Source organism: Rhinoraja longicauda, chromosome 8 (assembly GCF_053455715.1).
Source record: "Rhinoraja longicauda isolate Sanriku21f chromosome 8, sRhiLon1.1, whole genome shotgun sequence".
In the NCBI taxonomy this organism is placed as follows: domain Eukaryota; kingdom Metazoa; phylum Chordata; class Chondrichthyes; order Rajiformes; family Arhynchobatidae; genus Rhinoraja; species Rhinoraja longicauda.
The window spans coordinates 57,510,196-57,525,805 of record NC_135960.1 but is presented as its reverse complement, the minus strand read 5'-3'; the positions used below and the strand labels follow the sequence as shown (position 1 = coordinate 57,525,805).

The 15,610-nt window shown below is 39.9% G+C and overlaps 1 protein-coding gene across 8 annotated transcripts in view; it reads left to right on the top strand.

The window, feature by feature from the left end:
* The window catches only part of nckap1 (NCK-associated protein 1), a 145,495-nt gene that overhangs the window by 28,842 nt on the left and 101,043 nt on the right, over positions 1–15,610 (top strand). For 4 of the 8 annotated variants that reach the window (XM_078404059.1, XM_078404058.1, XM_078404054.1 and 1 more), the window contains 2 exons: positions 2,959–2,976; positions 3,616–3,726. In XM_078404059.1, the coding sequence (XP_078260185.1) occupies positions 2,959–2,976; positions 3,616–3,726 (129 nt within the window). The remainder of the gene's footprint in view (positions 1–2,958; positions 2,977–3,615; positions 3,727–15,610) is intronic. The other 4 variants (XM_078404061.1, XM_078404060.1, XM_078404057.1 and 1 more) reach the window with 1 other exon arrangement.

Below are 15,610 nucleotides of genomic sequence, written 5' to 3'. Positions count from 1 at the left end.
TGAGTGCTGTTTTCCCAATTTAAGCTACTTTTGGACCAATACAGTGTTGGCCTATTTGATTGTTTTGCATTTTTTTGCTCTTTGTCCTACAAGAATCTCAGTACAAAGACAAATTTATACTATATTAAGACACAAAGAATTGCAGATACCAGTTTTCTGGAAAAGTCACAGAGTGCTGGAGTAACTCAGTAGGTCAATGTGGATAGGTGACGTTCAGGCTGGGAAGCTTCTTCAGGCTCTTCTGCCTGAAGAAGGGTCCCGACCAGAAATGTCACCTATCCACGTCCTCCAGACATGTTGCCTGATATTAATTGTTTCATTCACCTTGCATTTGAAGTAATAAGATTATTGTTAGAGCAAACAGTTGAATCAACCTCATGAATATGTTTAATGTAGTACAGGAAGCAGTCGCGTGTCCCAGCCAGCCCGTGGCTAATGTTCCTCTGTTTTCTTCCAACCTTTGTTTCCCCTTTGAGTATCCATTTAATTGTACAATGCTTGAGGCCTCTTCCTGTTTCCAAGCTTTGTGTCATCTGTGGGTTTTAACGTGTTTTTTTTTGTTGAATCCCAAGCTGCATATCCAAAGAAATACTCAATACATGCCTCCCTTTTATGGAAGCAGTCAATTTCTATCATTTTTAGTATATTGCAAAGGCAATTTAAATGCTTGTTCTACTTATGGGGTAACTTCGTCATTGAGTTCCTCAAATGCTGTTTGTGATATCTTGAGAATCACCGCCAACTGAAGTCTGCAGATTCTGTGTATTTTCCTTCCTTTCCTAGGAGCTGCATTTCCCCCCCTGATTTTTGAATTTTTTAATGTTTGCATTGAGGGGAATGAAAAGCTTAATAAAATAAGCTATGCATATATGAGTGGCAGGTTGGTTGTGACTGGGAACATTACATTAAAGAGTAAGCAGGCAATGGCTATGGTTTCCACAAATATAAATTTCTTTTTAAGGCATAAAAATGCAGCAGGATAAAATATCGATTGTGAAAAGAAGTTAAAAGATTCTTAAATCTAAGGAAAACTTGCCAAAACTCTAAGCATGAAGATTGGCAACATCTTAAAATGCAACAAAGAATGAAGGAATACTAAAGGAATACTAAAATATAAAGATAAACTGGATAGCTCATAATAGCTCGCTCAGGAAGGGCAAATGTGGTCCTTGCAGGCAAATGGGATAATTTATGGTTGTTAAAGAAATGGCAAAGGAATTAATCCTGTATCTCCATGAAAGTTGACACAAATTATTACATAAAGATGCACCCATTAATGATGGAGAGTAAAGGTCCAATGCAAATGAGGCAGGAAGAGAAATTAATACAGAGATGAGATGGCATTAAGAATTTTGAGGCTGGTAGGGCACCAAGCCCTGAAGTCTTTCCTTTATACCTTCCTCCCTCTTTAAGGCAGCTTTTTAAAATCACTCTGATCAAGCTTTTAGTAAATCACTCTGATCAGCTTTTGTGATTTGTTTTTTTTTAAATAATCCTATTGTGCTGTGATTTAGGATATTTTGTCATGTTAAAAGGAATACTAGAAATGCAAATGATGTGTTTCAGGTAATATTGGTGAGCATAGAGCCGGTTAGAAATGTTTGACTTGGTTGACCAGAGTTGTTTTCCGATGTTGGAGACATAACCAAAGGCAAAAGAGGATTGTTCAATTCAGTCACAGCTCTTCTGCGACTTTCCTATTTGAGCTGCTTTTTTTGGTACTGTGGCTGGGGTGAAACCTGTTAGGAAGAGAACTGGAAAGCATGGGCATAAATTTGAATGGGGTGAAAACTAATGCAGTGAAAATTAGTGCTTTGGGCACAAATTTTGCAACTAATCAGTTTTCAAGTACTTCAACATATCTGGCTGCATGTCATTCACACGAGTAAAATGCCAGTATTTTCACTATGTATTAATGTATTGTTTAAGGTTAGAATTAGAAAGGGTTATCAATTTAAAGTAATGCAACTACATTTTTGATTCATATTCTCCACATTCACTGTAACATTTGAATCTTAGTTTTTTTTTCCCCTCACTTAATTGAATATATATAAATAAAGCTAGCACTACCCTTGCATTGGTCAGGAAGCCCCTCAAGAGAAAACACTACCCATCCTGGCCAACCATAGCTGCAGTTCATAATTTACATTCCCTTGTCACAGTGGCATGCAGTTTCTGATGTAACTATAAACTGCCATTTTTGTTTCTTTGTGGATGCAGGGTACTGAAAACAGACACAGATGAAAGCAATTTTACACTCGTTGCAATTTTTACGTACACAATCCTTTAGCAGTGCTCTTTTAAGTGTCCTTTTTAAAGCTATGCACTAAAAAAGAAAAGTTATAGTCAAATAACTTCAATAACATTTAAAAGCTTGGAAGCAAACAACAAATCTAATTTTTTTTTGACTTAATTTTATGATATGCACATGCTAAAATTGTTGTGGTAAAATTGCTTTGAAAACTTAGCTTTGGGGTAGAGCTTACTGTAAATCTAACGAGATATTGTTTAACCAAGTTGCAAATTATTTAAACATTTTTCTTTACATTTCTTTGTCTAAATTGTCTTCAATCGCATGTGTACTGTCTTTAACTCTAAACAAATTTTGCTGAATTTCTCAGCTGTCCTGCATGCTGTCGTTGAAGTTTTGCATGTCGTCTGAATTTGTGGGTTAAACAATACCAGTAATATTATTAATGTATGGCATTAGTATAAATTTGAATATGTTTAGTTAAAATGGAAGCATGAGTATTTTGGTGAGGTTTTCCTTAGTTTTACATTGTCGAAAGTGAATCTGATCTTTAACCTATACTTTGTCTTGAATTAATGCATTTTTCCTTTCATATATTTGTAATCAGGCATTTAAAGTATTGTTCCCTATTCTGTGTAGACGCATGTCAGATGTTGGAAAATTGTATTTTACATGTGTTCTCTTTTTCTGTTACAATGCTTCCACAGCAAGGACAAGTTTGGAAGGTTTGCAAAGCTTTTCACCTTCCCTTTGCTATCAGCCCAATCTCATCAACCATGTCTTTTCTCTTCACAATATGTAGGTCTCTGGATGCTTTTTTAAATCAGTGACTTGAGAGCTACATCATTCTTTTAGTCAGAACATAGGCTCAAAAAATAAATAATCCATTTCAGTTATTTGCAGATCTTGATTATTTTCATTCTTAGAAAATAAATTTTCCTTGATTGTAGAGCAAATACAGAATCTTGTAGTGTTCACGTTTCCTCCATTAACGGGTTGGGCTTGATTGAACAATAATAAGATTAACAAAATCACGAATGTTATTTACAAAGTTTGAAATCTACAATCCGATAGTTCTGAAAACTTTTTTATTCTGTTAGATTTAAAATCTGCTCCCATTCTTCCTTTTGGGAGTGAACCATTTCACTCAATGCTATGCAACTGCTTTCTGTAATATCCTCCAGCACATTTCTTGTTCTCTATCTCACATTGCATATTCCAATTGTGGTGATCCCTTGCACTTGGCTCATTCTATCACCTCTTCACTAAAGTGTATTGGAATTCCTTAATTTCACGGAATAGTTTGACTGTGACTATTAATAGAAGTTACTGTATGGTCCTAATATCATTTCTGTTTGTTGCAGGCTTGTGGGGATCCAAAGGCAAAGCCATCATATTTAATTGACAAAAACCTGGAATCTGCAGTCAAATACATTGTCAAAAAGTTTCCGGTTGTTGATACTCGCAACAACAGTGTAAGTATTAAATCTCAAGAACTTATTTATAATTGACCTCTAAATCAAAAAAGAATTAACATATCTGATCAAATTCAACATATTTAAATGTTTTTATATTAAATATATAAAAATTCAGAAGTTAGCATTTACTTGAGATTACAGTGAATTTCATGAGTTTGTGCTGCCTTACTTATTGTACAATAGCCTGGTTTTGGTGGCATACTGTTCATAAAGTGACTTCATTGAAACAAGATTGTGGATGTGATAAGGCAGAGACTGTGAGGCTGTTCTACATGGCTAGAGTATCTAGGGCAACAGTGCAAATGAGTCCAACCTTTTCAATCTGATGTGAAATTTATTGACATGCAATCTTTGGAATTCTGTGTCCCTTGACTCTGGTTGCTCCATTATTGAGCGAATTCAAGGCTGTATATGATAAAGCTTGGGGTGTATATGATAACTCTAATTGTGGGCAAATGTATGGGATAGAAATAGAAATAAAAATTGGGGGAAAAATTTCAGTGCAAGGTAGGATGAAAAATGTAAATAATATTGAGTTTAAAAAACCTCCCACTGAACTTGTGCATTTTCCCTTTCACGTATTTTAATCAGGCATTTAAACTATTGTTCCCTACTCTGTGGAGGCATGTCAGATGTTAGAAACTTTTATTTTACACGTGTTCTCTTTTCTGTTAAAATGTTCCAAAGCAAGGATAACATTTTGAGCTTAATGATAGCATGTTATTGTCTCTCGCACTGAACTTCAATTTTCTGTTGTTCTTATATTTGTATTGAATTATATTTAGTTCAGCTATGAGCTTTGTATTAAGATGAGGAATGAAATTGTGTTGCAATATCACCTTTTAGGTGGGTGAATTGAATGGTTGCACAAGACTCTTCTGTCTTCTTACTTTCTCATGTCATGCTTAATATACATATGCACCTAAATACTTATAAATAAAGTATTTTGAAACCATTGTAACGTTTGATAATTGAAATAATAATGAATGTTAATGTTTACCATTGTAATACCATGAAATTGACAGGACCACTTTGGATGTGCACATAGAGCAGTTCAAGTTGCTGTCATTAGTTCATCTGCTTCATCTCATAGTATATGTTCTTAACCATATCCAGACTAGTTAACTTTGAGTCAATGATCTTAGATGTTTTTATGAACAATTCTTGCTGTACAATCCCTAGAGCATGTTATATATCATTGCATGACGTATAACTCTTATTAATAGCATAGTAAACCGGACTCCATATCAATTACTGACCCAAAAACACAAATTTTGTCCGCAGAGATTATAATTTCAAAATGTGCAGGGAAGAACTGCAGATGCTGGTTTAAGTCGAAGATAGACACGAGCACACAGAAGATAATCTTTTACTTAACAGGCACTAAAATGTTAAAATTGTGCCTTTTGCATGTTTGTCCTCTTTTTTAATGTGTCCAGCTGCTCAACCAGCTTGATAATTTCACTGTAACTGGACTTCACAGAACCCTCAGCAGTGATGCATGACAGCAACTAATAAAAGGAAGCCATCAGTGGTAGATCTTTAGGTTAGCTTCTTTTAAAATGGTGGTGAGCACTATTGCTTTGCTGTGGTTAGGAAATTGCACTTTTGATGTTTGAGAATTCCAATTAAATGCTGAGTAGGCTGCTTCCATCCATTACCTTTCGCGAGTGAGCCGAGAAAATGAATATCAAATTAATACAGTCTTATCTTGGGCCTCAGTGATTTAAAAACGTCTGAACTGCATTTGAGCTCGCTGCTTCTCTTGTCAAGTTGTCTGTGACCTGCATAAAAAACTTTTCGCTGTACCTTGGAACACGAGACAATAGGAAACTAAACTAAATGAGGCTGATGCAAACTGACAAAAGTTGGGAAGTATTGACGTGCTGAAGAAAAGGAAGACGTCCAAATTTCTCATTTTACTCTTCCATCAGGCTGCAGTCACCAGCAATGTGATGCGAGGTATTGCTTTCATGCAGCAGCCATTTGGGAATAACCTGTTCACTGATGCAATGTCGCAGTCCTGCTCCGGAAGCCTCGTTCCAGGCTTTCATCCAAAACTGAATGAAAGATCCGATTTCCAGAGAGGAGGTGAAAGTGACTGTCCTTGACAGAAACGCAGCATTTGATTGACTAGCATCTAAGAGCTGTAGTAAAATTTGAAGTTGATGCATATTCAACAACATTCTCTCCAGTGGCTGGAATTACATTTAGTACACAAAAAAAGGTGTTTAGGGTGCAAACATTTCAGTCTTGGGTCTTGCCAACAGGAGTTATTTGGGACAGTATCCCTGGTACAAACACCATTTGATTCATCATTGTTCACAATCCTTGGGATGGGAAAGGAGAATTTTTGAGAATCATTCCTGTTCTATTTTGTTTGCAGTTCTTGATAACTGACCTGTGATTCTATGCAGCAGGACTTTACCTAATGCTCATAAGGATCAAGTAACATGCTGAGCAAATGCCAGGCAATAATTAAAACATTTCTACCCCTGCCCTGCAGACCCATCCCCACTTGTATTCAAAGGCATTAGCATCACCAAATCATAAAATGGGTGTCATCATTGTCCAGAAATGTTAATGGAACAATACTATTGCTGTAGGAGTAATTCACTACCTATCCCCACAAACCCATCTACTGTTTAAAGGCGCGTTAAGATGCTGAAGGAATACTTATAAATTACTTGAATGAGTGCTGTTCAAGCATCATCTGTGAAGCTTGAACTTTCCAACACAAAGCAGCCTACTCTGTACCTCTGCTCCCACTTTAAATATTATTATCCTTCTTGGCTGATATATGTTGATTGTGTTGTGCATCAGTGAAACGATTGTAATTGTATTGTAATTAATTTATTTGCCAAGTATGTTAAAACATACAAGGAATTTAAGCCATGCAGTCATACCAAAAAAGCACCAAGACACACAACTATATAAAAGTTAACATAAACATCCACCACAGCGGCTCCCCCACATTCTTCACTGTGATGGAAGGCAATAAAGTCTTATCTTCTTTCCCCCTTATTCTCCCCAGGATGGGGTAGTTGAACCATCCGCAGTCGGGGCGATCGAAGCTCCCGCAATCGGGGCAGTCGAAGCTCCTGAAGTCTATCCCTAACAAAGGGGCCGCGAACACCCTGATGTTAAGTCTGCAGGCTCCCACGGTTGGAGCTCCCGGAGTCGATCCCTGACAAAGGGATCGCAAGCTCCACAATGTTGTCCGCAGGCTCCCGCGGTTGGAGCTCCCCAGCAAGAGGCCGCCAACTCCACAATGTTTGGCCGCAGTGCAGACGGAGATACGATATGGAAAAAGTCGCATCTCCGTCAAGGAAAGAGATTTTCTAAAGTTTTTCCCACCCCCCACATAATACAAAACTAAAGATACACTAAAACATACATCTAACAACAGACTAAAAACAACAAAAGAAGAAAAGGGTGAGACAGACTGTTGGCGAGGCTGCCATCGTACAACGCCACCCGTGTGCGGTAGGAAGTTGCCAAGGCTAGTTTGGGAGCATCTCCAAAATATGTGACCTTTTCTCAGGTGAATGGGAATATTACCACGACTGAACATTTCCCCCTGTTTATATGATCTAATTATACTGTTGTAGTAAATCAAGTTCAGCAATAATTTTGAACTGAAACACTACGTGAAATTGTACGGAGCATGATTCACATGGCATGCCTTGCATTTTTCAGGTCTCAGGCATGTACCTAATCTCAGCAGTTGTGCAATGTTAGCTTCAGGTTGCAGCAAAGCAGTCTGAAATTTAATGGCCTCGACAACTATTGTGAGATGGTTTCAGGCAAACTAGTAGCATGTTGTTGCTACCTTGCTTTACTGCACCCAAATGGACACTGCTAACATTAGAAGACTTGACAGTGCAGCTCCAAACTTGATGGAGAATGCTCATACACGTTGCATTGTGTTCAGTCTATGCTCTAATCAGTAAGTGCTTTTTGGAGAATGTAACTCAGGAAAAAAATATGTTTAGCTTGATCATCATGCAGGCAGCCTGTGCTTGCGGTTAAATATGACATCTGACCGGAGGGCAGGAGATGCTTTGGTGGTTGTCCCTTTTCGAGGCTGATTATCTTCAAGTGCTGTACAGCAAATTGGTAGAATCTGCATTACAGTAATTCTGGTAAAGAACCCACATTATACAGTACCTTTTAGCCAATATTACAATATTTTTGGCTCAATTTGTCACTAGCGCCAACCATAGTAATGTTTAAATGCATCAGAATGAAATCCAGATTAAAAGAACAAATTATTTGGGGAGGAAATGCATAAGTAGGTACCAAAAACTATGGAATTCAGTTTTGCCTTTCCAGGAGACTGGAATACAAGAGTAAGTTATGTAATGGCTGTGCAATGCCTGACTTGATTACACCACATTTACAATACAGTGAACAGTTTTGGTCACTTGCCCTACTGAAGGGTATATTGACCTCGAAGTTAGATTTACTGGAAGATGTCGACTCGCGTTTGATTGAGAGAGAGAGAAGAAATTAGGTTTGTTATTCCTGGAATTTTGGTGATGGAGTTTGAGTGAATATTAAGATATTAACTGAAATTAATATGGTAAATATAGAAATAAGATGTAGAGAAGTGAGGATTAATGGGCACGGGCAGGTATAATTAAAAAAATTAGTCAGATTTTCGACGGGGAAGTTTGGAAACACAAGCACAGGGTGATTAACAATTTGCCTGGTTCATTTATTAATTTTAAATCTAGGTTTGAATTTTTGAATATCTTGGATAAGAAAAGAAAGGCAAAATATGTACTGTTCCAACAAAAATGCTGAAATGCAGGGGACGTGAAACACTATTAAGGATAACTTGTAGAGTCAAAATTAGATACTGGAAGCAATATTGCACAATTTATAAGCAGTTTTGATTTCCAATGACATTGGGTACACTGTGCCACCATTATCCATTAACATACTATTTGTGGATCATGAGGTCTGCCCAAGGCTTCACTTCAAACATGTTCTGGAGGTACCAATAGAGCAAGAATGTCTATCTTTACTTGAGATTTGTTCAGTGTGGGCCTGGTGTGTGGCTGGAGTTGGGCCAGATACATTTGGAATATTTTGACAAGCCGAAACAAAGTTGAAACTTACTTACATACATTATGTGCGTATTATACGGAGGGCCCATTACCATGTCCTTTATAATATCTGCAACTTTTGTTATCAACAGGAAGTCCTTGACTCTATCACCCTTGGCAATAAATTCTGAGGTTAGGAACTTGTACATGGTGTAATAAATCGCAAGCTTGGTCGAACAACAGACAGCTTCTATTTTTAATTTGTATTCTCTCCCTCTTTCTACTTATAAAATAGGATCAATAGATTTAAAATAAATTGGAATTCAAATATCTTGGTAATTTATTTATAAAGTAAGAAATGACCTAGGCTCTTCACAGTTGGCACTTGGGGCAAGCGGTGTTAGGAAAGGCTAGGAGCTGAGTGGCAGGTTTAGCAAATGGTTCAGGTTCAAATGAGAGTCACAAAAATGACAATGCTGCCAATAGTGGATGTGATGCTCAGAGGACAAGAAATGAGAGCCAAAAAGGAAGTTTGAAATTCATTAATATGGGAAAATGATGTGTAAGAAAAATTTGAGATTGTAGATTTTAAATTCAATGTATTGACTGACTGGAAGATGATTTGGATTAAGGACACAATGTTGGTTTTGATTAAATTGGAATTTGTCTAAATTGAGACCTCCATGGCTGATGGTCAGAAAATGGCAAAAGTAGATCTTCCTTGCAGCACGGAGAGCCTGAATTAAGGGTGGAAACGGGTAACTGTAGATCAAAGTAAATGATCAAAGTATTAGAGAAAACATGGATTGAAATTTGGTTCCAGAACAGGGCTTGGAGATCAACATAAGTAAGAATCTGAGAAGAAAATGTCATGTTACATTGAGTCAAGCTGATATGGAAGCCAGTGACATTCCTCTTTACTCATGGATATTCAGAATATTATTGTTCTAATATTAGATGGGTAATCTACGATAATGGAAGGGGTAATGTGTCCCTGGAAAGTGGTGAAGGTACAGCTAATGGTAGGAAACATATTCTTCTAACTGTTGTGATGTTCCGAGTCAGCATGGATTTACGAAGGGGAAATCATGCTTGACAAATCTACTGGAATTTTTTGAGGATGTAACTAGGAAAATTGACCGGGGAGAGTCAGTGGATGTGGTGTACCTCGACTTTCAGAAAGCCTTCGACAAGGTCCCACATAGGAGATTAGTGGGCAAAATTAGAGCACATGGTATTGGGGGTAGGGTACTGACATGGATAGAAAATTGGTTGACAGACAGAAAGCAAAGAGTGGGGATAAATGGGTCCCTTTCGGAATGGCAGGCAGTGACCAGTGGGGTACCGCAAGGTTCGGTGCTGGGACCCCAGCTATTTACGATATACATTAATGACTTAGATGAAGGGATTAAAAGTACCATTAGCAAATTTACAGATGATACTAAGCTGGGGGGTAGTGTGAATTGTGAGAAAGATGCAATAAGGCTGCAGGGTGACTTGGACAGGTTGTGTGAGCGGGCGGATACATGGCAGATGCAGTTTAATGTAGATAAGTGTGAGGTTATTCACTTTGGAAGTAAGAATAGAAAGGCAGATTATTATCTGAATGGTGTCAAGTTAGGAAGAGGGGATGTTCAACGAGATCTGGGTGTCCTAGTGCATCAGTCACTGAAAGGAAGCATGCAGGTACAGCAGGCAGTGAAGAAAGCCAATGGAATGTTGGCCTTCGTAACAAGAGGAGTTAAGTATAGGAGCAAAGAGGTCCTTCTACAGTTGTACCGGGCCCTGGTGAGACCGCACCTGGAGTACTGTGTGCAGTTTTGGTCTCCAAATTTGAGGAAGGATATTCTTGCTATTGAGGGCGTGCAGCGTAGGTTCACTAGCTTGATTCCCGGAATGGCGGGACTGTCGTATGTTGAAAGGCTGGAGCAATTAGGCTTGTATACACTGGAATTTAGAAGGATGAGGGGGGATCTTATTGAAACATATAAGATAATTAGGGGATTGGACACATTAGAGGCAGGAAACATGTTCCCAATGTTGGGGGAGTCCAGAACAAGGGGCCACAGTTTAAGAATAAGGGGTAGGCCATTTAGAACGGAGATGAGGAAGAACTTTTACAGTCAGAGAGTGGTGAAGGTGTGGAATTCTCTGCCTCAGAAGGCAGTGGAGGCCAGTTCGTTGGATGCTTTCAAGAGAGAGCTGGATAGAGCTCTTAAGGATAACGGAGTGAGGGGGTATGGGGAGAAGGCAGGAACGGGGTACTGATTGAGAGTGATCAGCCATGATCGCATTGAATGGCGGTGCTGGCTCGAAGGGCTGAATGGCCTACTCCTGCACCTATTGTCTATTGTCTATTGATTTTATACAAAAGTAGTTAATGTATTCTTGGTTGACCAAGCAAAGATGAGAAACGATGCCCTTGAAAAAGTTTGTGCCATCATTGTTCTTTTATATTTGTGTATAATTGTATGCAGTTGAATAATGACTATTAAGAAGCAAAATTATTCATCTGTGGGAGAGTTCAAGAGGGCATAATTGAGGGGGTTAGGTCCTGGCAGGTGGCGTGAATTGCCGGAACAGAAGCCAATGTTAATCTGTCAAGGGAATATTGCAGCAAACGTGATGTGGGAAGACATAAGTCAGATGAGAAATTTCAGTGACTGGAAATTGAGACTAACATTGGTTTGGAAAATTAAAAGCATGATAGTCTTCTTCTTTCGTGTCCATCATCTATGTTTCAAATGTTACATCACTGTCATCGTCCGTCCTGAAAAGGGTGCAAGCTTCTGGCGACAATCAGTGGGAGCCATCACTTGTACAGTAGACGATGGTGGTAGCAGAATTAGCTCAAGACACTTCCAGTTTCCAGCCCCGCGACATGGACCCTTCTGCTATGGGGCCAGCACGCTAGTACAAATAGAGAATTGGCTATGTGCAGGCATAGAGGGTGTGAATGGAAATGTTATTTCTTAGTTCTTGTGGAGTTAGTGAGGAGAAGGGAATGGTTCAGGGTAAGATGAATTTTTGATTTTTCCTTATTCTTCAGAATGTTACTGGAGGTAATAAGGGACAGTTATCCCAAAAATCTATGAGTTCAATGTGTGATAAGTACGTTAAAATTCGCTGAAGAAAAGTTAAGGAAATTAACATCTGAAATTTATCAGGGGAACAGCAGAGAAAGATGGGGTTATTTGGGGAGAAAGACATTAAAGCCATAATTGAGGTTACAATTCAAGTCTATTGTTGCAATGCTGTTTTGACTGATTACCAAATGAAGTTAACTGCTCATTGGAGTAGCCGTTTTGTTTGCAGTCTCATGATGAATTGGGCAATTGAAATGGGGATTACATGAAAAATTACAGTTAAAGTAATACTTCGACGCAAGTGAACAGTTGCTTTCAATAGGTATTCTTGGTTTCCATGCAAAGATGCCTTGACCTTTTGTGTTTATTTCAATTGCTAAGTGTCAGCCCAAATCCCAATGCCCAAGTTCTTCAGCGGGTTGTCATTGAATGTCACTGGAGTTAAGTTGAACAATATGAAATATAGTAAACAATCAATTCTTAAATTAAGTACAGAAATGTTGTCATTGCAGCAGAAAGTGGTTGACTAAGGGTATTTTGTGCACTAAAGCACTGATTATTCAGCCGATGGTGACAATTTTTCTTGCATTCATTATAAATCCAGCCATTGATTCATTTGGGGACTTTTATTTGCACTATTCTGTTATTTGTGCCTATAATCTTTGTCTAGTACAATAGTTTTTATCTTAAGTTTATTTTTGTGGGGACTACTTGTATCTAATTAAGATTGTTCAGTTGAAGCCTGAGGTTAAAGACATTTCATGATCTTCACATTTATCTCTTCTGCAGATGAGCTTGCCTCTATAGTTAGTCCCTTCTGCCAATTAGTTATTTGTTTAAAAAAATATATTTTTTAAAGATACAGCGCAGAAACAGGCCCTTCGGCCCACTGGGTCCGCGCCGCCCAGCGATCCCCGCACATTAACACTATCCTGCACACACTAGGGAAAAATGTTACATTTACCCAGTCAATTAACCTACAAACCTGTACTCTTTGGAGTGTGGGAGGAAACCGAAGATCTCAGAGAAAACCTACGCAGGTCACGGGGGGAACGTACAAACTCCGTACAGATGGCGCCCGTAGTCAGGATCGAACCTGAGTCTCCGGCGCTGCATTCGTTGTAAGGCAGCAACTCTACCGCTGCGCCACTGTGGCGCCCTATCATAATTTTTGACTGTCTAGTCAGACTGGAAAGCTTGAGCTAAGACACTGGTCATATATATGCAGAAGCCTCCAGGAAGGGTTGTCGTAATAACTAGGTGTGCCGGGCTGCTAAATTAAAATAGAGACACAGTTCTTTCCAACACATTTCGTCTGCTGTATGTCATTCCTGTGCTGATGGTGAACATTCCGTGCACATCCAGTTTGAAGTTGCTAAATCCATTTGATCTGTACCACTCAGCTTGGCAGTAGGACCATATGATGCGATTGGTGTTCTTAGTGTGAAGGCGGTACTAGGTATCCAACAGAGAGCATTGTGATATTCACTTGTAATGCTGCCAAGAGCAGATACATTAGTGAAATGATACAATACAATACAATATATCTTTATTGTCATTGTACAGGGGTACAACGAGATTGGGTCATGTAAGGCGTACCTACCTGTTAGTTCTTTATCTGCCTGCAAACTCTAGTTTCTCGAAAATTGATCAGCTTCCCAAAAGTGCTAAATTGAGCCAGTTCCATTTCCTCTTTGAGGTCCTACATTCAGAATGGATTCCACCACATTGCTGCCCTCAATGTTTTCTTTGTTTTTCAAACGAAATAAATAATTCATCAGCGGATGGTCATTAATGAGAGGTTTCCATGACCACATTTGGAGTGCTATTTAGATTGCATGGGGTTCAGAGTCCATGTGTTCTCAGGCTGCTTCCACTTCCTGGATATATCCTTTCGGTGGGCAGGGAAAACCCAAGGATGGTGGTAATTCTTCAGACTGTTAATGGCTATTCCTGGCTGATTGTTAATTATGGTTTGTAGTGAGAGGAAGCAATGAAGAGAGTACATATTTAAAACAGCTTAAGAGTAGAATTCTGGGGTGCATGTTGAAATTGGCAGAGCACATTGAGAAAGTAGTTAAAGCTAAAGGGATTCGGGACTTTATAAATAGCGGTATAGACTACAAGAACTATCCTATCCTTCCCTGGTCTAATCTCTCCTGACCTATGTCCAAGATACCTCAAATGCCCTTCATCTCTTTAATGACTTCCGCTTTCCGAGCCCCCACTCCCGCATCTTTACTGTGGTCGTTCAGTCACTCTACAATTCCATCCCCCACCAGGAAAGCCTTAAAGCCCTCCGTTTCTTCCTCGACCGCAGAACCATCCAATTTCCCTCTACTAACACACTACTCCGCCCAGTGGAGCTGGTCCTCACACTCGACGACTTCTCATTCGACTCCTCCCACTTCCTCCAAGTCCAAGGCGTAGCTTTGGGCATCCATATGGACCCCTGCTATGCCTGCCTCTTTGTAGGGTACGTTGAACCATCCCTGTTCCAGGCGTACACTGGCCCTATACCCAAACTCTATCTCCGTTACATTGACGACTGCATCGGTGCTACCTCCTGCACCCATGCAGTACTCATGGACCATTAACTTCGCCACCAATTTCCATCCTGCACTCGCATTTACTTGGACCATCTCCGACACTTCCCTCCCCTTTCTTGATCTCACAGTCTCCATCGCAGGAAATAGACTATTGACTGACGTTTATTACAAACCCACTAACTCCCACAACTATCTCGACCGCTCTTCTTCCCACCCTGCTTCTTGCAAAGACTCTATCCCCTACTAATTCTTTTGTCTACGCCGCATCTGCGCCCAAGATGAGGCGTTCCATACCAGGACATCCCAGATGTCCTCATTCTTTAGGGAACGGGGGTTCCCCTCTCCCGTCATAGACGAGGCCCTCCGTCGTGTCTCCTTGGTACCCCGCAGCTCCGCCCTTGCTCGCCCTCACCCTGGTCGCAACAGAGACCGAGTTCCCCTAGTCCTTACTCTTCACCCCATCAGCTGTCGGATACAACACATAATCCTCAAATTTTTGCCACCTCCAACAGGATCCCAACACTAATCACATCTTCCCATCTCCACCCCTTTCTGCCTTCCGCAGAGACCATTCCCTTTGCAACTCCCTGCTTAACTCATCCCTTCCCACCCAAATCACTCCCTCCCCAGGTACCTTCCCCTGCAACCGCAGACGATGCAACACCTGTCCCTACACCTCCTCCCTCGATTCTGTCCCGACAGTCCTTTCAGGTTCGGCAGCGGTTCACTTGCACCTCCTCCAACCTCATCTACTGTATCCGTTGTTCAAGATGTGGACTCCTATACATCGGCGAGACCAAACGTATACTGGGCAATCGTTTCACTGAACACCTTCGCTCAGTCTGCCTGAACCTCCTGATCTCCCGGTTACTAAACACTTTAATTCTGCTTCCCATTCCCACACTGATCTTTCTGTCCTAGGTCTCCTCCATTGTCAGAGTGAGGCTAAATGCAAATTGGAGGAACAGCATCTCATATTTCGCTTGGGCAGTTTACAGCCCAGTGATATGAATATTGATTTATCAAACTGCAAGTAACCCTGGCATTCCCTCTCTATCCCTCCCCAACCCAAGTCACACCAGCTTCTCATTTAAACCCAACAAACAGCTAACAATGGCCTGTTTCCTTTATCATTATTACTTTTTTGCATATCTTTCATTCATTGTTCCTTATCTCTCCACATCACTTTCTA